The 24156-nt window shown below is 46.1% G+C and overlaps 1 protein-coding gene across 1 annotated transcript in view; it reads right to left on the bottom strand.

Moving 5' to 3' along the window:
• Positions 1-23657, bottom strand: part of LOC129036371 (sterile alpha motif domain-containing protein 1-like) — a 68547-nt gene extending 44890 nt beyond the window's left edge. The window contains exons 1-3 of the mRNA XM_054487374.2: positions 23623-23657; positions 20162-20590; positions 11246-11360 (exon numbers count right to left, since the gene is read on the bottom strand). Coding sequence (XP_054343349.2) covers positions 11246-11360; positions 20162-20590; positions 23623-23657 — 579 coding nt within the window. The remainder of the gene's footprint in view (positions 1-11245; positions 11361-20161; positions 20591-23622) is intronic.
• Positions 23658-24156: the final 499 nt, after the last annotated feature.

Genomic DNA, 24156 nt, shown 5'->3' with positions numbered 1-24156 from the left:
AGTTCCTTAAAAAAAGTAATATCCTTATGCAAACTGAATCAGCAGTTTCAGAACTTAAAAAAAAAAAAGAACCTCTGTCACATTCTTGGGGTATCACAAATTAAACATGAAAACCAGCCACTAAAATAAGGACCAGTGTTTGGATACTACATGGGGGTGATGTTAGGCAACCTCAAGTTATGTCTTTTGGCAGATTCAGGACTTTATGTGAGCTCCCACAGATGATGATGTCAATGCCACCACCCTTCAGAAGGCACAGAGAAGGAAGGTGCAGAGGACACGGCAAGTGTGGATTCCACAGGCTTCTGAAGTTCATAGGCCTATTTTGAATAGTTATTGTGCCTTTCTCCATCCAGACCACCACCAGTTACCTCTCACGATTTATTTGAAAGCATTTACTTCTATTGTTTGCTCTTTTTAAATGGTTGTTGATTGGGAAAAATACCAGAGTAAACTGATGTTTCATGAATTCTGGGGGAGAGGATCTTTAGGGCATGGGAAGCAATATGATATAATGACGAAACGTGCCCATGCTTTGGAATCAGAAACACCTGGATTGGAGACCTAGCTCTGTGGTTTACCAGCTGTGTGTTCTGGGACAAGTTATTAAACTTCTCTGGGGCTCAGGTTCCTTGTCTTAAGATGGGCTAATACAGTGCTTACCTCATTGTATCATCAAGTTGGGTAGGAAACAGATGGTGAACTTGAACTGGGACTGTTTACAAAGGTGTGGGGAGGGCTTAGGGAAATCAAGATGAGACAGTGAAGCATATGGGGGCTAGCAACAATGGGGAGCTGTTACCACTCGTAACCTGAAGGTATGAAGGAAGGGAATAAATGGGTAAGGGGACCCAAAGGAGGCAGCTATTGGAAGGGTGTCTGGCAGGAGCTGTGGGCTCCAGTGGAGGATGCAGTTGGCCTAAAGTGACCTGATGGGGACGCGGGGGAATAACTTAACCACTTGCCCTCCTCGGGGAACTCCTGACCTCATCTTCCTGTGTCCTTCCATCTCTTGCTAATGCTCCCCATGGACCAAATCTAACCAGAATCCAGAGGCAAGACAGATGAGTGATGTGGCCCATTCAGGTCAGCCTCCCAGCCCAGAGCAGGTAGAGAGGACGGAGAGTGGATCTGCGGGAGCAAATAGAAGATTAATCAAAATAGAGACTGAGATGAGGTTAGCATAATGCCTGGAACATAGTAAGTCCACAAGTCCTCAACAAATGTTAATTTATTTTGGACTTTGGACTCTCTGTCTGCCTGTTTTGCTTATTGCTTACTTCCTGGTTTTCATCAGCTCATGTATAGTTGAGATAACTTCCAAATAATCAAGTATTGTTATCTATATTGGAGTGTTTTGAAGGAGTAATGAGTATATAAAAAAGATAACCAGATACTCTGGGGATTAGAGATGACAGAGGGAAACAGAAGAAGGGAAGTAAGTAAGAGAAAAGGATGGAGAAAACTGTATGTTCCCTATGAGGCTGGAATGAACGCAAGATTATCTTACTTTAAAATCAAATCATGCACTTACTGGGATGTGATAACAGTACGTTTGCAATTTTACAGCCCAGTGAAACTTGCCAGAAAGGGATTTTGCAAGGAAGGTCTTCCTGCCCTAAAAGCAAAACCTAGTGCTTACTTCTAGATTAACAGGTCTTAACCCATCATGCCTGCTCCCCCAAAACCAAGTAGTCAAATGTGTTAACCTGGATGTTTAAATACCTGCATGTTCCTGCCTGGGTGCCTGGGTCAGGTGAATGTTCTATTCTGATTTGGGAAATGGCTAGAGTGTGTTGGTCATCGCCTGGGATAGCTCCCAGGTAGGAAGGGAGCCCCAGAGAGTGGTCTGAACAGTGACTCATAAACTCAGTGTCCTTTCCTCCGCCTTTACCAGCTGCTGACTTGGCCCCTTAGGAATCTGTCTTCATTCCACAAGCTATTCTCCAGTGTCTGGTTCAGGCTCTAGAGCAGAGCATTCCAAGCCTTCTGTGATTGGTCCTGGCCACCTGTTCCATCTCCAAGACCCTCCAGCATCCTTCTCTCATTTGCTTACCCTACCCTCCAGGCCTTTGCACAGGCCACTCTCTGTGCCTGGGACATACACTCTCCTTCTGGCTAACCTTCCTCAGCCTCCAGGACCTCTCAGGTGTCCTCTCCTCTGGGAGCCTTGCTGGACTGCCCACGGGGAGTTGGAAAGCCCTTCTGCATGCTCCTGTTAGCCCTCTTTGATTCTCTCAATCACAGCACTTCCACACTGTCTTGGTTTCCTGGCTCATCTCTCCCAACACACTGGACACCCCTTGAGAAGAGACTTGACATATTCATCTTGATTTTAATGCCATCCAGCAAAATTCCTGGCACTCAGAGGGCATGCAATAAAACTTTACTGAATGAATGTTTAGCGCGTAATTCAGAAAATAAGCAAAAAAGTGTCACAAACACCAAAGCAAGTTAACCAAGCTATATGTTCTAGAACATTCTTCCTCTCCTCCTGTCACTCTGGCTCTCCTGCGCCTACAGCAGACAGGACAGAGTCTGCTCTTTCACCTGCTCTTTTCTAGTCTTTTCTTTCAGGTATCCTCTGAAATGCCACTTCTTCAGAGGCTATCCTTGACTACCCAATCCAAAGCAGTCACTCAGTCACTTGATTACACTTCAGTCTATTTTAATTTGTTAGAGAGCACTTCTTCCTAGCACCAATGTTTTATTTCTGTGTTTTCTTTCTATCTCCACCATTACGCTGTAGCTCCATTTGAGCAGGGACCTTGTCTGTTCACTATTGTATGCCCAGCATCTAGCACAGTGTGTGGCAGAGAGTCAAGTGTTCATTAAATACTTGTTAAATGAATGCATGCCACTGTTACTGCATGCTGAGTTAATTTGATGTATGGCTTCTATCACTGCTATCAGATTAGGTGCTCTAGAGAAACTCAGAAAGGGCTGAGTCTCCTTATGACATTGCAGGGTGGGAGGGGGACCTCAGTTCCCTTCCTAGGACAAAGTGGGATATGCTGCCTGCTTGCAGCTTCCTTGTGGCCTGGACTTCCCCATGGAGGCCAGATGCTAAGCAACCCCAGCCCATGTGTCTGCAGGCTCTGAATACCGAAATGTTCCTCTAGCTTTCTGTGAGAGCAGCTGGAGCTGCCTATTGCCTACACTGATAGAGGAATGTGCCCAGGGCTCCTGGCTGGCCTGGCACCCAGCAGGAGGCAGGCACAGTGGCCAGCACAGTGAGGACACATCACACTTCTTCCTTTTCCCATATCTCTATGCTGAGAGTGCATGCAGCTGCCTGGCCGGGAGCAGAAACTGGCCTCACTTCCTGGGGCCTGCTGGGCAGACAATGTGTTTCTCTAGCTGTGCCACAGAACATGGCAAATCTTTACTAGCTGTGGCCTCACTCCCTGCCCCTCCCATTCCTGCAGAAATTGCTCTACCAGCTCAGCAGAGGGCCAGGTCTGGAATCTCTCACCTGTCCCTGGCCCTTCCTTTAAGCCCTCTGGTTTACTGGAAATCATAAACTGTGAGACACAGCCTTTATCACACCCTGAACAGTTCACTCTTAATATTTAATGCTGGAGGCTAAAACAACCAGAGACACTGGAGGCCTCCTGCTTACTCTCAGTGACTGATGTTTGCACCTGGTAATTGAGGTCAGGTTGCTTCTCTTAAGTCACATGATTTGCGTCAAAGCAGGAAGGTGTCGGGGCCACTTGTTGCAAAGAGACCAGGAGCGATCACAGAAACGCTGCAAACCAGCTTTGGCAGCAAAGGCTGTGCTTTCATGGGAGCCAGCCCCAGGAGTGTGGAGCTGGGCTGGCAGCTGGTAAATGACCCTCTCGGGGCCTAAATAAACCCTAGCTTTTCACTCACAGCAAGCTCAGGATGCCTTCCTCCCTCTAAAACACCTGCTGAATTGAGTCACTTTCAATCCTTTCTGGAGTAGGATGGGGCATTAGTTAATTAACAAATTAATTAAGCATGCTAAATAGTCACCCAGAAGATACTGGTCACTTAAGGGTCTCCAAATTACAGTATAGGTCCCACCCTACCCAGACACCTAATCTTGTTCCAGGGTTTGCTTGACCTCAGGCATTTATCTCCTGGTTGTCATGGAATCTGCTCAGATAAACAGTAGCACACCAACCTGGCCCCTCTGCCAGCCTCAGATCCTTCTAAGAGCAGTGGAGCTCCCTGGTGGCCACCAGCCACCCGGGCTCCAGGCAGCCCAACACACACTCCCATGCTGAGGTCTCTTGCATGACCTCTCTAGGCACACAGTAGGTGCTCAGTAAATGCTTGTGGCATGAAGGAACCCCCTGGAGTGTATGAGTTCTCGGGCTTCAAGGTCCCTAGATAGGCAGATTTCTCTCCCCTATCACCATAGTCACCCCAGGGACTGCAGGGCAGGCCGAAATCAGCCAGTGACTCAGCTCCTTGGGTGATTCAGCTGGGCCACAGACCACTTCCTCTGCTCCCCAGCGCCGGATGGATGCAGATCTGTGAGGAAGGAGCCAGCTGCAGGCAAGCAGCTCGAGGGCAGGCGGGCATGATGTCTGACTACCACTCGCACTGGACGCCACACACACAGCCAGGGTGGCAGAAGGGCCCCACCTGCAATGTGCCAGTGGGACACCACCCTCATGGTCTGCGTTTCCAGGTTTCCAACTGAGGAATGAGCACACTCTCAACATGGACCTCCTAACTGCTCTCGAGGATGGACAGCTGGCCTCAAGGGGACACTGCAAAGTGGCTCTAGGAAGAAGCCACTGTCCCTCCAGACCATAAAAATGGCTACCAAGGGCAGAGCCAGCAGCTTTTGCTGTAAAGTTTCTCAAGAAAATCACAGATGTTCCCCTCTGTGATGTTCAGCTCAGCCTGGAAAGGAGGTAAGAAAGATCAGACTACCTGATCTCTCAAGGTCACCAAATTCAACCACTGTCCTGTTTAAAAGCGGGTAGTACAGAGGCCAGTGTGGGCTCTGGAATGGGACATGTGAAGCCCGGGTCTGCTGCACGGTAGCAGTGTAGTCTTAGGCATTATTGAAACTCTGTTTCTAAATCTGGTTATGTGAATGAAAGAGGCTAATTTATGTAACACTTTTAGTATACTAAGCCCTCAATATAGTTTAGCTACTTAACTATTGTCTTCTTTGAAGGACGCTGAACTAAACAGAAGAGAAACAGGGAAATAAACAGCATGGCAACCTACATCAACAGAAACTTAATTATTCACCCTGGATAACTGAGTGTGTGAGTGTGACTGCAAATAACAATATAGCAAAGAAAAGTTTAAGATCTTTGGCTCAGTCATTCTAAAATCCTGAGTCACAGCAAATGCATAGTCTCCATGAGGCTGAGCCACACATGAAAGCTGCTTCCACCCACGGACTGGTAGAGGCTACTGACATGCTTAACAATGATAATGATGATGATAAAAATAGCTACCACGGGCTACCACGTGCACACACATGTTAAGCAGTTCAAACAGGTTATTTTGTTTAATTCATACCACAAATCTTTGAGGTAAGTATTCTTGTTCCCATTTTATAGAGGTGGAAACTGAGAGTTGAAGAGGCTGAATAATTTCTCAAGCACACTCCCAACTCGCCCACCCACAAGCAAAAAGGCAGAGCCGGGATTCAAACACAGGTGTGACTGTGTGTGGACATCTCCCCTGTGCTATGCTGCCTGAAGGAAAATTCTAAGTGGTGTTGTTTCTGGGAGAAATCCACCTGTGTGGTCTTTAAACCTACTCTGACAGGAGCAAGGGCCACCACTCTGTATCTAACACCAGTGGGAACAGTTTTCAGGCAACAAGGTGACCAGGGCAGCTGCAGAGGGTATCTATGCCCCTGCCCCCTAGCGCAAAAGTCTGTTTCTCTTTCCAAATGGCCTGCTGGAGGCAGGGAGACCGTACCTCCTCCCACACTCAGTTCCCAGGCCTGAGCCACAGAGTCCTGCCACAGGAGGGAGGACCTGCCTGTCCTGCTGCCTCCCCACTCCAGGTTCCTGGAGGCCTCTGTGATGACTCCCCAGGAAGGACTGCAGGATCTGGCAGGCAGCAGGTGGCGGTGGGGGGAGGAGAGTCCTGGGAGCACAGCACTCCTAACCCCCTCTGCCTCTCACAGAACAAAGAGGGAGTCATTCCATGTCCCCTGCTCCCACAGATGCCCCTCCCAGAGGGGCTAATGCCTAGGATTGAGGGTCTTGTGTGCTGAGGAAGTCCTGTCCCCCAATCCCCTACAAAAGCCAGAACCAGCTACTAAGGGGTTAGACACAGACAGAACTGTGTATATTAACATTTCCTCCTAAAAAACAACAGGAATCCTGGGGAGAGACCACTGGCCTGGGACTCCGTGAGCCCTGGCTTCTATCTCTGGCTTTATCAGGTGACCATAGGCAAGTCACCTAACCTCCATGGTCTAGGCTTTCCTGCCTATTGGGTGGCAATCATTACATATCACAATCATTACAGCTGACCTTCAGGGAGGCTGTACTCTGGGCCAGGCATTGTGTTGGGTGCATTATCATATTTATTCTCACAGCACCCTTTGCAGTAGCTACTATTTTCATACCCATTTTCAGATGAGGAAACTGTGGAGCAGGGTGGTTAGGGGACACGCCCAAAGTGACAAACTTAGCAAAGGTGGACCTGGCACTCAGTACCACATCTGTTTTTCCATGCTCTTAACCACTATAACATACAGAGCCCTTTTACAGAGATCAAGGACAGAGGTAAAAGTGTTTTGAAAGCAAAAAAAAGCAGGGAGGATGCATTAAATAAACATAAATCACCCCTCGCCCCACCCAGACATAACTCAGGGAACAGTCCTAATCCCCAAGAACCTTCTGTGGAACTTATTCGCAACATCAGAGACCTCCAACATAGAAATGACCCTCAATAAGTCATTTCTTTCTTCCTCTTTCCCTTCAGGCAGGAATAATATAACTAACTGAATTATACAGGTGAGACCAGGAAGGTCAAGCAAGGGTGACCAGCTTAGGCCCCTGGCTGGCAGGTAAGGAGGAGACCGACCCCAGCCTCCTGGCTCCTAGGGGAGGAAACAGTGATGACAAAGGCCTCTTTGCATGGCCAAGGTGAAGCCCTTTCTACCGAAGTTTAAACGTTTTAGTATAATATCCAAGTGCATCTTTTCCAACCTTAAAAACATATTTAATTTCCCTATAAAGCTGGTTGGCACTCTCCTCCTCCTCCAAAGCTCTGTATTAGGCAGCGTTCATAGTTGTAGACAACAGAATGAACAGTGGTTAGTTCAGCCAGAAAAGGGATGATATAGGAGGATACTGGGTTGATCAAAGGCTCTCTGGGAGGGCTGCAGATTTAGAGCCAGTCAGCCAGGACCGATGCCTGAAACATACCTTAGAGCTGGAGAAAGAACAAAACCCTACCTTTCTTCAATAGCTGGCAAGGTGGCAAGGTCTGGCCCCATGCAGCCTGGGCTCTTCCCACTCTCCTCTCTCCCTAATGCGTCGCCCTACTCGCTGCTTCCCAGGCAATCCCACCTCAGGTCTATGAACTTGCCATTCCCTCTGCCTGCAACCTAGACATCCACATTGCTAGCTCCCTGGCTAGCTCAAATGCCAGGTTTCTGCACAAATGCTCCTCCTTAGAGAGGCCTTCCTGGACCTCTAGGTCTCTGGCCCTAATACTCTATCCCCTCTCCCAGCTTTCCTCTTCTACTTCACTGCTCCTTAACGTTGTGTTATACATTGTCTGTCTCCCCGACTGGAATGTAAGCAGCACCAGGGCAGGGACTTGGGTTGTTTTGTTCCTTGCTGTAAGCCCAGGGCCCAGGGCCCAGGGCCAGACCTGGAACAATTAGGTGCTTAGTTATTTGCTGAATATTCTATGAAGGATTGACAAAGGAATGTATGGAGAACTTCAAAGTTCAACTCCTCGAACTTCAAACTTCAAACCCCCAACTCCTCCTGCCTATGCTGGAGGATTAGGGCAGTAACAGGAGTCGACTTGTGTTGTGCTGTCACCTTGCCTGGATCCGCATCAGCCCTGCAGCTCCCACTTTGGAGGAGACTTGCCCAGGGACCTACAGCTCTGAAGCTTCTCTGACAGCCTCTGCAGCTCTTGGAACTTATCTGGGCTGCTGCTGTGCAGACCATGGAGGCCTAGCTGAGTTCCTGCCCCTGCTTTCCTAGAGTCTCAGAAAGACAGGGAAGTGACTTACGCAAAGTCCCCTTTCACCCTATAAACAGTTCAGCCCAGGGAGTGAGGCTGACACGCAAATGCAGCTATGTATAGACTCAGAGTCATCCAAGGTCAGGGCTGGGTGGAGCCTTGGTCACATGCAGGCCAACCTGTGTCTGGAGATAATGCAAGCCAGTGCAGGGGTTAGCGTGTACATGGACTCTGGAGTCTGGCAGATCCAAGCCCCACCCACCAACCTGTGTGACCTTGGAGAATTATTTGAAAAGACATTATTTGAAAAGCAGATGTAAAATGGAAATAAAAGTTCCTATTTAAAACAGTCAGTTGTCCTCCATTCAGAAGCCTATTACAGTTGTCCCTCAGCATCTTCAAGGGATTGGTTCCAGGACAGCTCCTCAGATACCAAAAGCCACGATGCTCAAATTCCTTATAAAAAGTGGTGTAGGGCCAGGTACAATGGCTCGTGCCTGTAATCCCAGCACTTTGGGAGACCAAGGTGGGCGGATCACTTGAGGTCAGGAGTTCAAGACCAGCCTCGCCAACATGGTGAAATCCTGTCTCCTCTAAAAATACAAAAAATAGCCGGGCTTGGTGGCATGCACTTGTAGTCCCAGCTACTCGGGAGGCTGAGGCATGAGAATTGCATGGACCCGAGAGGCGGAGGTTGCAATGAGCCAAGATCGCACCACTGCACTCCAGCCTGGGTGACAAAGTGAGACTTCATCTCAAAAACAAAAAACAAACAAACAAAAAATGTGTAGCACAGTCAGCCCTCCATATCCACAGGTCCACACACGGAACCTGCTGGTATGGAGGGCCAACCATGCTTCCTATTCTTTTTTTTTTTTTTCTTTGAGATGGAGTCTCACTCTGTCACCCAGGCTGGAGTACAGTGGCGCAATCTTGGCTCACTGCAAGCTCTGCCTCCCGGGTTCACGCCATTCTCCTGCCTCAGCCTCCTGAGTAGCTGGGACTATAGGCACATGCCACCACGCCTGGCTAATTTTTTGTATTTTTAGTAAAGAAGGGGTTTCACCATGTTAGCCAGGATGGTCTCCATCTCCTGACCTCGTGATCCGCCCGCCTTGGCCTCCCAAAGTGCTGGGATTACAGGCGTGAGCCACCGTGCCCGGCCACTTCCTGTTCTTTATGGTATCAAATTCATACTCCTTGGCTTGATAGTCAAACTCCCACCACCACTGAAATCTGGTTAACCAACCTGTCCAATACAATCTCTCTACACTCCTCCAGATAATGTTCAAGTTGGACCTAGGTGCTCCCTGGTCCTTCTCACACCTGTGTGCCTGGAAACACCACCCACCTTCTTTTCTCTCATCTGAATTTACTAGAGCCCCAGAGGCAGGTCTCATAGTCTTCCCTGACTTGGGTTTTTTTGGCACTGACTACTGGGCATTCATGATGGGACCTGCCCCTGGGGCTCTAGTATTTGGTGTTACAGGGAGGAACACAGTTTTGATTCCCCAAACAGAACAAAGGATCCTTGAGGGCAACTGTCTGTTGTCTTTTCATGTCTCCTCCAACCAGGCATTAAAACACGCATAGAAATTCCTGCTGACGGGCTCATGTGAAGTTACAAGTTACAATTTGGTGAAAATGCCCCCAAATATTTCCTCTATTTCCCAAGGAAAGGAAAAGAAAGATATAGAAATTAAATTAAAGACAAACTTAAATCATTCCCATTTCTGCATGCTTGGTCTGTGTGGGAAAAAAAAAAAAAATCATTTCATCTCTGTCTCCAACGCAGACTTGACAAGTTGAGAAACTCCCTAAAAACAATGCATACAAAAAAAAACATCATACCCATTAGTCTCACTTAAAGGTTTCAGGAAGGAAAACACAGTTAAACTGAAAACGGTTAACTGGTGTTTAAAAAAAAGAAACCAGCCCGGAAATGTTTTTAGGACTGCGTCTATCGAAGTCCCTTAGGGACTGATTTGTTCTTCAGTATATTCTTCATAGCACCTGCTTTCACCAAAACCCAGCAGCCCAACACTAGAGCTTTGTGAATGAGATGCAGAGTGGAACTGGACATGGAGCTACACAGCTTTGAATCGTGTTCCCCAACAGCAAGCAACAGCCACATGAAGGATTCCTGGCAGTGCCCTGTGGCCACTACAGTGGGCCATGGGAAGCCGTACAAACAGCAAATGGCATCCTGCAGCTCCAGCTTCTTCTTCTGCCTCATTCCTCTCTCTGTCCATGACTCTGCTTCCCCACTGGCCCACTGGCCAAATACACTCAGAAAAAAGTCCGTGCACAAGCCTCCACCCAAATTAATTCCACATTCTTTCAAGAGAGGCCTTGAAAGGTACTGAAATTCAGGGAAGCTCTTCACTAGACCCCTCACTGGAATGCCAAGAAGTGATGTAGTGGCCCTTGACATAAGGGCTTATTCTCATTTATGAAACTGAAATTATTTTATTCTAAGCACAAAGCTAACAAATGTGATCAAAATAGAAAATAAACAATCCTCATTCAAGTGCTCAGAATGCAGCACAAATAGGATCTTGGAATAAATAAGATAGAGCTGTGAAATTAATAGGGGTGAGAAGAGGGGAGGGTCAGCAGGAGAAGTCCACCAAAGGGCTGCAAGGCCTGTGCAGGCAGACGGAAACCCTGCGTTCTGAGGGGCCAGGCATGACAGTGCAGAATAGTCCACCCTGGGAGTGACTGGAAGAAGGACTGCAGGGTCCCCGCAAAGAACACCTCACACTCCCAGCTTGCCACACACTTGTTGAACTATTCTGGGTGGATACCTTCTACCTGGATGGCAAAGGGGACAGTCCCAAGATGCAGAAGGGAAGGGAAGTCACACTTACAATGCAGAGGATGCGCCCTTGTCCCTCATACTCTCTGAAACATTCCAGGAATAATTCTGGTTTCACTGCTATTGTTTGTTGTTTTTGTAAATAAACCGCAAAAATCAACAAATGGCCTCAAAATCGAACACATGTGATTTACACCAATTCATATACCGAAACACAAATAATGCAGAACAAATAAGAGAAAAACTCCGGTCAGGCTCTCCACTCACCCATGGCTGGTGGCTGGCATTCAACTCTCCAGCAGCCAGGGAGTCCATTTTCTTGTTTCTCTGCTGGCCATCCTCAGGACTGCCGGCGGGGTGGGGGGCCAGGGTGTGCTGCCACCTGCAGGCCAAATAAGGAAAAAACGTAAGCAACAGCCCCAATCATCCGCCTGAAGCCCCTCCTATATCCTCAGGCAGCTGGAAGACCTGGATCCCCATCGTGGGACAAGAGCCAGGAGCACTCACCCAGTGCCAACACCTGCTGGGCCACAAACAGTTTCTGCTTGGGATCCCAACACAGGCAGCAGAGTCAGCAAAAACTCTAAGATATCAAGAAGTCAAGCATTTCTTAACAACAGCAGCAAACTCTTACACAGGGCTGTGGTTACCAGACACTGCTCTAAATAACTTACACTTGTTTACTTATTTCATCCTCACAACAATGGGTAAATATTTTAGGTCTCTGCCAATTTGCCTGATTACTGAATTAGGTTGAATCATTAAAATGAATAACTTGATAATACCCAATTTCAAAGAGGGGTCACATATGAAAACTCTGTGAGAGATTCTCAGCATCTTGCAGACATTCATTCCCTAAATATTCATTGAGTGTTTGTTATGGACAAGACACTGCTCTAGGACCTGGGAAGAGAGGAGCAAACACACAAGACAAAGTCCCTGCTCTCACAAAGCTTCTGTTCCAGTGCAGGGAGGCAACAATAGAAAAGGAGACAAATGCCATGCAGAAGAAAAAGCAGGGAAAAAAGAGATAGAGCACGACGACAATGCTGTTAATACCCATTCATTTATCCACTTATTTCCAAGGACTTACTAACCCTGTCATTTCTTGCCCACAGCTGCATGCCAGGCACTATGCCAAGGATGAAATTGTGGGTAAGAAATAGACATGGTTTCTGCCTGTATGGAATACTTACATAAGAGGAACATTTATTATTAGTCAAATAATCACCTAAATAAATGCAAAGATGTTAATCTGTGATAGGTGTGATAGCAGAATTGCATGTAGTTCTTGTGAGAGAATCTCAAGGAGGCCTGACCTTGTCTAAGGGGAGGCCTGAGATGGAGTGTGGGGAGGAGCAATGTGTTAATTTGCATTGCTATAAAGGAATATCTGAGGCTGGGTAATTTATAAAGAAAAGAGGTTTAAGGTGGGGTGCAGTGGCTCACACCTGTAATCCCAGCACTTTGGGAGGCTGAGGCGGGTGGATCATCTGAGGTCAGGAGTTCGGGACCAACCTGGCCAACATGGTAAAACCCTGTCTCTACTAAAAACACAAAAAGTAGCTGGGTGTGGTGGTGCACGCCTGTAATCCCAGCTAGTTGGGAGGCTGAGGCAGGAGAATTGCTTGAACTGGAGAGGCAGAGGTTGCAGTGAGCCAAGATCGTGCCACCGCACTCCAGCCTGGGTGACAGAGCGAGACTCCGTCTCAAAAAAAGAAAAAGAAAAGAAAACAGGTTTGGCTCATAGTTCTGTAGACTGTACAAGCATGGCACCAGCATCTGCTTGGCTTCTGGTCAGGCCTCAGGATGCTTACAATCATGGTGAAAGGTAAAGGGGGAGCTGGCATGTCACATGGCACAAGAAGGAGCAAGAAAGGGGAGGAGGTGCCAAGTCTCCTTTAAACAACCAGCTCTCGCCTGAACAGAGTAAGAACTCACTCATTACCTCGGGGAGGGCACCAAACCATTCATGAGGGATCCAGCCCCATGACCCAAACACCTCCCACCAGGCCCCACCTCCAATGCTGGTGATCATATTTCAACATGAGATTTGGAAGAGACATGCATCTAAACCATATCAAGCAGTGTCCCCGTCAAAAGCACAGCCTGTGTACAGGCTGGATCGTGGGTAGTTGGCAGGGACAGGAGGCAGGGTGAAGCTGGAGAAGCAGTGTAGGCAACCCTTGCATGACACTCGCAGCCACAAGAGGAGTTCGGGCCTTAACTCTGGAGAACTGGAGCACCACACAAGGGTCTTAGGCAGAGGAGTAATGCATTTAGATGTGTACTTTTAAAAGATTATCTATGTAGGCTGAGTAATGGCCCTGCCAAAGATGTCTAAGTGTGAATCCCTGGAGGCTGTGTGTATGTTTCCCTATATGGCAAAAGGGACACTGCAGATGTGATTGAGTTAAGGTCCTGAGAACTGGAGATTATCCAGGTGGGCCCAACGTAATCACAAGTGTCCTTATGAGAGGGAGGCAGGGGGAGATCTGACTTCAGATGAAGAGCCTCAGAACGATGTGGCACGAGAAAGACTTGGCTTCGAAGAGGAGGAAGGGGCCCTGAGCCAGGGAATGCAGTGGCCTCTAGAAGCTGGAAAAAGCAACAAAATGATTCTCCTCTAGAGCCTCCAGAAGGAACGCAGCCCTGCCAAAGCCTTAATTTCAGGACTTCTGAAATAGTAAATTTGTGTTGTTTTAAGGCACTGATTTTGTGGTAATTTGTTACAGCAGCAATAGGAGAATAGGACATGCTAGCTCCTGTGAAAAACCAGACTGGACGTAAGGGCAAGGGGAGGCAGGGACCAGCTAGAGGTCACTGCTGTGGTCCAGGCAAGAGGTGTGAGAGCTTGCACCACAGTGGTGGCCATGGGGATGGAGAGGAGTGGTGGAGTTGAAGGACCCCAGCAGGGGAAGAGCTAGCCAGTCAAAGGTCTCACTGCAATCTGGCAGATGTTACTGGAATGCCACAGCAGGCCTCTTTCAGGCTCAGGCCCTGGCTGGCTCACCCTGGCTAGAGCCCAGCACCTTTACAGAAGGAGGAAGCTCACACCAGGGCTGTAGACCACTCCCAGGCAGACGCACCATTTACTCACTTAACCTGCCAACCCCATTCCCACAAAAAAGTTCAAGAGTCTCCAGGAACAAGCCCTAAGAAAGAACACGTGGGGAATTTTTACTAGGCAAAAGGTAGCAATTATTTCTGCCAAGCATTAAGCCTTGCAGCGAACTTTTTTTTTTTTTCCCGTGAACAGAGATTTTGTAATTCTGGAAGAGAGGTGTCCAGATTTAAATATACATATCTCCAACACAGGTGATACAGAACCATGATTAAATCCAACATCTAAAAACTTCATGGTCAGTAGAAAATGCAGAAATTAAAGAAAGACTACACAAGAAACTAAGAGACTCAGCGTCTACTCTATTCTTGCTTAATAATCCAGACCTACTTAAAAAATGGGATCCTAATTTGGTCCTGTTTAATGGAGCTGTCAAGAAGAAAAAGCAATAAAAATTATTTGAGAGAATTTTAGAAACATTCTCCCATTCTACTCCAAAAATATAAATATGCATACTCCAAAACCAAGTACTTTGGACTGTACTGAGAGATGACAATGACGTCTTAACCGTACTATTTCCCCATGATGTTGCAGCAGGCCACAGGGACCTAACTGAACTGTAAGAACATGAAAGGACCCAGGAATGCCTGCAGATGACAAAATACCAGGTAGTCCTGTCAGTGTAGGAGCATGTTAATTTAAAAATAGATATATTTTTCTGGTGACAAAAGTGATATATGTCTATTATTGGAAAACACAAACAACTCCTATTGTCCAATGATCCAGAGATAGCCCATTTGGAAATATTTTCTTCCAGTCTTTTTTCCCCATTGATTTCGGCACAGGCACGCACGCACGCACACACACACACACACACACACACACACACACACACACACACACTCACTCATACTTCATTTTTAACAAAATTACAATACTGTATATACTTTTATAACCAGTTTTATGTAACAGTATATAATCCTCCATGTATTAAATATAGTTTTTCATAATGCTAGTATTCCATCATACAAAAGTACGAAAATCATTTAACCAATCCCTAATTGCTGAACAACTGAGTAGTTTCTAACTTTATGGTAACATAAGTCATTGGGAGGAACCTCCTCATCTACAGGAATATCCCTAGATATAAATCTATGTCTATAGCTCTGATTATTTCCTTAGGGTCCTATTTCCTACATCCATGCATTGCCATTACTATTTTGCTATAATTAATTACCATCTGTAATGTACTTAACATTTCTCTTTAAATCAACTCATTTCTGTCCTTAAACAAATGTATTTTAAAAGCAAACCTGACTGGGTGTGGTGGCTCACACCTGTAATCCTAGCACTTTGGGAGACCAAGGCAGGCGTATTGGCTGAGCTCAGGAGTTCAAGACCAGCCTGGGCAACATGGCAAAACCCCATCTGTACTAAAAATACAAAAAATCAGCCGGGTGTGGTGGTGCATGCCTGTAGTCCCAGCTACTCAGGAGGCTGAGGCATGAGAATTGCTTGAACCTATAAAGCAGAAGTTGCAGTGAGCCAAGATCGTGCCACTGCACTCTAGCCTCAACAACAGGACAAGACTCTGTCTCAAAAAAAAAAAGCAAACCTTATTTAAGTGGAAAACCAACATCATATGCCATAAATGAAGGCAATCATAATATGTTTTATTGGAATAAAAAAACACTGGTTAAAATATAGTCAAAATACTGCTACCCCTTTGCTCATTCTTTTATATAAAATGGGAGATTAGAGAGGCTTAGAGAGGTGTTAAAGGTATGCTAGCACCAAGCTAAAGTTTTTCTCCTTCCCTTGATCAGAAGACTGAAAAGGAATTGAGCGTGGGAATAACTTTCTCACTGTGAGTCACTGTTAGACAATGTGGCAAATGTGTCCCAACTAGAATTACCCTGAGCCACCTGAAATAACCTCATATGAAAACATGCCTTAGGACATATTCTTGGAAGTAGAACTGGGATAAAAGGTATGGACACTTTAAGCAGCTTCTGATAACCAGAGCCCAAACACCATCCAAGTTAGTTTTACCACAGTTTTACTAAGAGAGTGTCCATTTTACTTCACGTTCACAAATATTAAGTACTATAAACAAAATATTAAAATAGTTAAAACGTTTCAGCTTTCTGGTGTAAAATATCCAGCAGCTGAATCTTCAAAGGCTATTTTCGTGCTCCTCTAGCTAGTCCCTGACCCTAGGGCAGGGCTATTTTATGAACCTTTAGTTAGTGGTAAGCTTACAACAAACTGATACTGCACTTGGTTTCACCAAGCTGAAGTAAACTCTGCAAAAGATGAGGAAGTGACTTTAGCATTTGCAAATATTTCAGAATGCCTTTGTGCCAGCAAAGGTCAAACAAGGATCAGAATTGCATGGATTCCAAAGTATACTTTTGGGAAATAAGAGACCCAGAGAAGCATTACTCAAGATACGATTCACTATGAATTTTCAGCAATTCAATGAAAAGTCTAAAAGAAATACATGTTTAAACTTTCCTATCCTGGTATAATATGCAATTGCACAAATAGGTTAGATTGTAGATTAATGCAATTGTTAATATTTCTAACATAGAAAAAGGAAATTGTATTTTGAAGCGAGAAGAATTAATAACAATTGGAATTGTTCAGGTTATTTTAATAATTCCCAGGCAGATACCTATGTGTATATGTGCCTGTGGGGAAAAGGTGAGGAAAAAGAGACGTGAAAAAACATCCTTATGTAATCCCAGCACTTTGGGAGGCTGAGGTGGGTGGATCACTAGGTCAAGAGATTGAGACCATCCTGATCAACATGGTGAAACTCCATCTCTGCTAAAAATACAAAAATTAGCTGGGCGTGGTGGCGCACACCTGTAGTCCCAGCTACTTGGGAGGCTGAGACAGGTGAAGTGCTTGAACCTGGGAGGTGGAGGTTGCAGAGAGCCGAGACTGTACCACTGCACTCCAGCCTGGGTGACAGAGTGAGACTTTGTCTCAAAAACAAAAACAAAAACAAAAAATAAAAAAAAAAGATTTATTATGTTTGGAAGGAGGTTATAGGTTCTGATTAATTTTTGCCAGAGACGAAAATACAAGTTTATCTAAGCTTAAGAACTAAATGATGGCCTATTGTAAGATATAGAACTTCCAACTCACTGAATAAAAAGAAGGAAAGAAGAAACAGGGGACAAATACACTTTGATGAATCCATAGAGTCACAAGGAAAAAAAACCACACATGATAAATACATGGCAAAACAAGGTGGCAAAAATAAGACTACATTTATCAGTGATCAAAATAAATATGAATGAATTAAATTCCATTATTAAAAGACCAAGACTTTCACCCTAAATGCCCACAAATGGAAAATGGATAAATTATGGTACATATTCCATTTTAATGGATGTGTATGTGTGTGTATGTATGTGTATGTGTGTGTATAAACCACAGAAAGAGGCCCATGAGTTTCAGTTTAGAAAGTTGTAGAAAAATATTTGTATAAGCATAGGAAAGGGTCCAGAAAAACACACCAATATGATATCTGTGGTTGCCTATAAAGAGCGGTTTACCTATGAGTTTCAGTTTAGAAAGTTGTAGAAAAATATTTGTATAAGCATAGGAAAGGGTCCAGAAAAACACACCAATATGATATCTGTGGTTGCCTATAGAGGCTGAAGTGGACTTTCTTGTCTGACTTTACAAATGTCTATACTGTTTGAATCTATTACAAAAGCATATGACCAAAGAAACATGAAAAAATGGAATAATAAACATAAGGGCAGAATCAGTGAAATAGAGGACATAGAGGACCAAAAAAAAGGTGGTTAACAAAACCCGAAGTATTTATTTGAAAGTAGACAAACCTCTAGTGAGACTGATCAAGAATAACTGACAGAAGATTTTTTAAAAATGAGATTACAGAAAAAGGAAGAAATGACAAATAAAACAGACATTTAAAAACTTATAAAGGAATAATATAAACACATGATAATACATTTGAAAATACAGATGAAATGAATACATTTCTAGAAAATAAAAATTGCCAAATTTGGCACAAAAATGTGAATAACCACTTAAGAGACTCAGATAATTTTGAAACCTCTTCCCCGTAGAGTTTCAGACCCAGAAGATTTTACAAGTGCCTTCTACTAACTTCCAAAGAGCAGAAAATCTCTATCTTAATGGAGTTGCTTTAGAAAATAGAAAAAAAGAGAAAACATTGCCCAACTTAAGGTTACTTAATTTTGAAATGTTGAATATGGACTGTACAAATAAAGAAAAATACAGAATAGTTTCACTTATAAACATGGATGTTAAACTCCTAAATAAAATATTATCTAATCAAATGCAAAAGTGTATTACAAATACCTCATGATAAAGTAATTCACTACATTAGTCGATTGTGGAAGAGGTTACTAGTGCTCACCGGTCTCTCTTTCTCTTCCTCCTGGGAACACCACCAGGCTACATTTCCCAGCCACCTTATAATTAGGTGAGACCCATGAGACTAGTCCATGACAATGGAATATGAATGGAAGTGCATCTAATTTTCTGGCTCATGAAAACAGCAGCATTTTCTTTATTTTCTTTTTTTTCTTTCTTTTTTTTTAGATGGAGTTTAGCTCTTGCCGCACAGGCTGGAGTGCAGTGGCAGGATCTTGGCTCACTGCAACCTCCGCCTCCCAGGTTCAAGCAATTCTCCTGCCTCAGCCTCCCAAGTAGCTGGGATTACAGACATGTGCCACAATGCCCGGCTAATTTTGTATTTTTAGTAGAGACGGGGTTTCTCCATGTTGGTCAGGCTGGTCTCAAACTCCCGACCTCAGGTAATCAGCCCGCCTTGGCCTCCTGAAGTGCTGGGATTACAGGCGTGAGCCACCGTGCCCAGCAACAGCAGCATTTTCTAAAAGCAATCAGTACTCAACACCATCCTGCTGGGGTAGGGCAGCGGGGGACCCCATGTTTTGAAACTTAGGAACTTAGACCATCTTTGGTCAAATTCAGATGGTTTTTTCAAAGTTGAGATCATTCAAGTTTTGTTTCAGTAATGGGCCTTATGATCAGATCTGTGTGATTAGGCTGAATTCATTATTATTGAGACAAAAATTGAGTTAAAGGGGATTCTTGGTATTGGCCTGCAAAACCTGTCATAACTTAAATGTAAGTTAAGTGCCTGATGATTTAGTCACTTTACTCTCAGCTCTTAGCTTTCACTCACCTGTCCTTGTTCTACACAACCTGCCTCATGGGTAACTTGAATACATATTTTCTCTCCTCAGGGGATGGGAACGCCCTAAGGGCAAGGGCTGTTTCCACAGCCCTGGGGTGGAACCCCCTTCCTGCATACCAAGAATGAGTTGGCTATATTGACGAAGGGCAAAGACAAGGTGGCACGCATCTTTCATGCTTCTGCTGGCAGATGCAGTGGACTGAAACTTTCCTGGTCTGGGAAGGACTCCGTCTGTGAGTGCACCTATCCCTGACCATCTATGCTAGCCCCGGGATGGGGGCCCCAGCAGAGTGAGGCCCTGACTTCACATGGACAGGGCCAGGGCAAGGGGGCCACATCCTGGCCTAGTTGCTCTCCAGGCCCGTGATCAAGGGAGATGAGCTGCCAGCTTGCTCGGTCAGGGAACACTTGGAAGGCACGCCAAGTGCCCCCAGGTGCACCAGATCTAGGAAACTTACGCAAACTACATGAGGTATGGGGTGGGGCCCAGTGGGAAAAATGAGTCTGACAGGTCAGAGGGAGTAGATTATGAGCTCAGGTTAGGCATTCTGCTCGGCATTTTACGTACACCCTCCCACTTTTGATTTTTACCAACACCCAGGGAGGTCGGTGCTCTACAAAAGGGAAAGGCATGCTCAGGTGGCCGGACTTGCCACGGTCCCAGCTCGACCTCGGGCTGCTAGCTCCTTGGCACGCTTGTCTGAGGCCTCCGAGGTCTTTCAGCCCGGCCTGGAGGCTCAAAGCCACGAAACCCAAGGGTGCCGCGTCTCAGACCCTCCCCGCCCCCACGGCAGAACCCCCGACCCTGCCCGGGTCAAACGCCTGGCGTCGGGCCCGCCGGGTCCGCAAGGAGGAGCCCGCGAGGCGGCTGCGAAGGGGCTGCGCTTACCTCGCCCGGCGCGGGCCGCGGCCCCAGGGCCCGCGCTCCAGGCTGGCCGCCGCTGCATTCTGCGCCCCTCGCCTGAAACGGCAGCTGCGCCAGTCCTGGCCACGACTGCTTTCATTTTCCTCAACGACATCGGCAGGAAAGCGAAAGCGAAAACCTCCGGGAGGCGGGACCGGGGCCGAGCGCGCAGCGAACGCGGGGCGCGCGGCGGGCGCGGGCCGGCAGCCAGAGGCAGGGGCCCTGGGCTCGGGTCTGCGTGTGGCCTGGCCCGGTGTGGAGCTGCGCCCGCCGAGTGCTCGAGAGCGAGTCCGCCACGCACACCTGCCTCGGCGGGACCTGGGCCCGGGCTGGGCGGGAGGCTGGGCAGGCCCGCCGCAAGTGGAAAGGCGCCCCCGGCGCCTCGGCCGACCGGGACAGGTTCCTCTATCTGCCCTTCATTCAGCGTTTACTTGGGCCTGTGGCTGGCAGCCGGCCCGGGACCTGACCGCTGGCGGCGCCTCGGGCTCTGGCCTGAGGAGGCAGATGCCAGCCTGAGCAGCTGGGACCAAGCCTGTGAGGAGTCCCCGTTGGAGGGGACTTGACCATGAGGTACCAGGCATCTCATCTGGGGTCAGCGGAGAACCCAAAAGTCAATGACGTCGGTGGAAATGGGGGTCCCTTCATCCGATAAGAGAAACTGGAACAGCAAGCCTATGGTTTGGACTCCCTGGTCTAAGCGGTGCCCATCAATATCTAAACATTTAGAGAGTCCAAGTTTCAGTGTCTGGCCGTCTCTTATTGTCAGTGATTTGGGGCAAAATATTCAAGTAGTTAGACTTAGTTACTTCCCCTGTGGAATGGGAATAATAATCATACCTACTGCCAGAATTTTAGGAATGAACAATAGAAGGAAGAAAATACTTAAAATTTTCTGTCAGCCTCTAAGTGGGTTCCTTGAGGGCAGCAACCAGGTCATTATTTACCTGGATGCTTGATAGACATTCTCTAATGGCCGGTCCATCAACTTGGAGCTATCTCCATGATAACAGGTTAGTTGTCAAAGTTTGGACAATATTATCTGGAGTTTAAAGACTGAGGAAGCCCTGCAATTTTTTTTTTGGAAGGTGTCTCAAACTCAGCCTGACAATTAGCCCCTACAATTATGCCACAGAACCAGGTTTTTGTTAGAGCGGAGCATGGCCACAACGTTTGATGGACATTCCTACAGCGGTGTTCAGCGCTGGCCACTGAGGTCTGAAAATACTTTTGCAAGCATTTTTATTCACTTTCTTTTAGAAAACATTGGTAAGACACCATATTCCCAACACAATTTGCCTTGTCTGTACGTTTGTTGCAGAGCAAACATAAAAGTTTTTGCATTGAGCAAACATACAGCCATCTGTTATAACTGGAACAAGAAACCAAAATGAGCTATTAAATCTGCCCAGAGTCACTTTGGTTTACCTGTTTGTAATTTGGGCACATTCCCTGCAAGATGGAGGCCCTGGTCTGTGACTGATGTAGGGGCTTCTATGTGTCCTTGCAATAGTTCCCTCAAGAGCAGGTGGCAAAGTGGGGCAGGCCAAATGATGACCTTAGAAAAACAACAGCCTGCTTCTCTGTCCCGAAGATGCTACTTTTAGTCTGTAGTATGAAGGAAAAAGAAAAACAAAACAAAAAAGGCAAGCCTTGGAGCCTCTTCCTCCTTATAGGACAATTCTTTACGCCAAGATAGCAGAGTTAAATCTGCTTCTGCATAAAAACTATGTTTGGGAAGATGAAGATCAGGAAAAGACAGGAAGAGATGTAAGCAGATAAGCCAAATCCTGGTTACCTTTTATAGACATCACACATGTGAACAGAGAGCATCAGGAGGTGAAGGCCGGCCTGAAGTCTTTCATCTTGGCAACCTCCCAAGGTCCAGGTTTGGTCCTTGACTTTGTGGGACCAAAAATCTCATCTGACTTCCAGTGTTCCAGAGTCGATTAGCACTGTTGCATAAAGTCAGAATGACAACTTACTGATTTCATTCACTATTTGCTAGAGAAGTGCTATGCTAAATGCATTACATGCATTACCTCATTTACTTCTCCCTACTATCATGTGGTATATTATAATCTATTTATTTTTCATTTGGGAGAAAAAAAGATGAAGGAAATCCCAAGGTCACATAGTTACTATGTATGTTAGTGGCAGGGTTTGAATCAAGGCCATCTGACCCCAAAACCTGCAGCTTATCCATTCCTGTTAGAAGCAAGACTGTCAGGAACACTGGACTTGAGGCCACCTGATGAGTACATTCTCTTCTTGTAGCCATGCAGTTTGGAGCCCAGGAGTCAGAAGGTGGCTTAGTGAGCCTAAAATCAGAATCAGAAGAGTGAATTGTCTGACTTAAATGTTTGATGATATCAGGGTTGGGCAATGTGGGATGTCTCTTTCCACAACACAGGTCAAAACCTATAGGAAGTACTGTTCACTCATCCCTGCTGGCCTGGCCAGCCCTTCTGCCTAGATGGGGCCTGGTGGACGCCATCTGTTTGTGTCGATGAGGCTCTCTTTATTATGGTACCCAGGCTGCCTCTCCTCAGATGGATACATTTTTAGATAGAGCAAGGCGTTACTGAGTAACATTACTCAGTAAGGTCTTGCAGCCCTTATTTTTCCTTATGGAGACATTTTGTATCTTTGCTCTGATTGGCTTGATTTATAATTTAACTTCTGAAGGACAGCTTTCTATCCCACCTTTCAGAGACAGCTCTGTTTTCCTTACTGCCCTTCCTGATCTAACCCTGGAACAAAAGTTTGTGCAGTAGCAAGTTCTGCAACAAGCACTTTATCCAGGCCTGTACTGATAAGTCAATGAAGACACAAAAGAAGCAAAAGTCCAAGTCCAAGGCCAGTCCCAAAAGACTTTACTACAGAATCGGGCAATGGAGGGTTGGGGGGCGGGGCACAGCTGACGATCACGCAACACAGCTGAAGAATAATATAAATGGAATGAAAGCATGGTGCAAGCAGCATCTAACTTAGGAGTCACTGGTTAGGAAAAAAAAGTACCTGATGTGTGATTCAGATAAAAATGAAAAAAATAACCCTTTTAGATATTTCATTCAACAAGTATTCTGTGGCAACTACAAAATGCAGCCACCTTGCTAATGCTGGGGATTCAGTGATGAGCAAAAATAAATGTGGTCTCTGCCCTCGGGAAACACACTTGAGTGAGGTAATAAAACAATCAAATAATTAGTCAAATATAGAATGCCATCCTAAATGCTACAAGATGCATTTGACGCTATAAGAGGGAGTGCCAGAGGCGAAACTCCTCTAACAGGTCACCTGTACTCTGGGGCTTCCTGTCAGCCTGGCCAGCACTTTCTCAGAATGGCTCTGCAGTCTGAGGCTCTTCCTCTCTACTCCTCCCTCCTTCCCTCTTCTCTTTCACAGGGGTCAGACCTGCATTATGGTGTGGGGCTGTCTCTACTTACTCTTGCTTCTGCTCCTCTTTATTCTTCATAGGCATTTTCCCCAATAAACTCTTCCAGGTTTAATTCCATCTTGGTGTCTGCTCTAGGAGGACCCAAGCTGACACAATGATGCCCTTCATTGACTTGGAGAACCTTGGAAGAGGCCCAAGTTTTGGAGGGCTCCAATTCTGCACATGTTGGCTTAGGTGACAGGTGGGCAAGGAAGCTCCATATCTGCTTTCCCACTCAGAAGATAATGCTTGTGCTTTGGTACTAAGCTATCAACCATGTCCTCTGTGGGAGCTAGGGTCTGGTCTTGTTTTTAAAAAGCTTGTTCCATGGATAATCAGCAATTCTCAGTTTAGATCTCAATACTAGAACTATTTCCCTCTAGAAAAGCACTACCTACCAATAGCAAAAAACATCCCTTAACTTCCTTCAGGAGGAGTTAAAAGTCAAAAAATCGAAAGGAGATGAGCAATTGTTCCTGAACGGCCAAAGGGAAATAATTTTGATGTAGGGGGCCCTTAGTTTTCTGGGAAAAGGAAGTCTTTT

The sequence above is a fragment of the Pongo pygmaeus genome, chromosome 4 (assembly GCF_028885625.2).
Source record: "Pongo pygmaeus isolate AG05252 chromosome 4, NHGRI_mPonPyg2-v2.0_pri, whole genome shotgun sequence".
NCBI lineage: Eukaryota > Metazoa > Chordata > Mammalia > Primates > Hominidae > Pongo > Pongo pygmaeus.
This window is presented reverse-complemented; position numbering and strand designations above follow the sequence as displayed.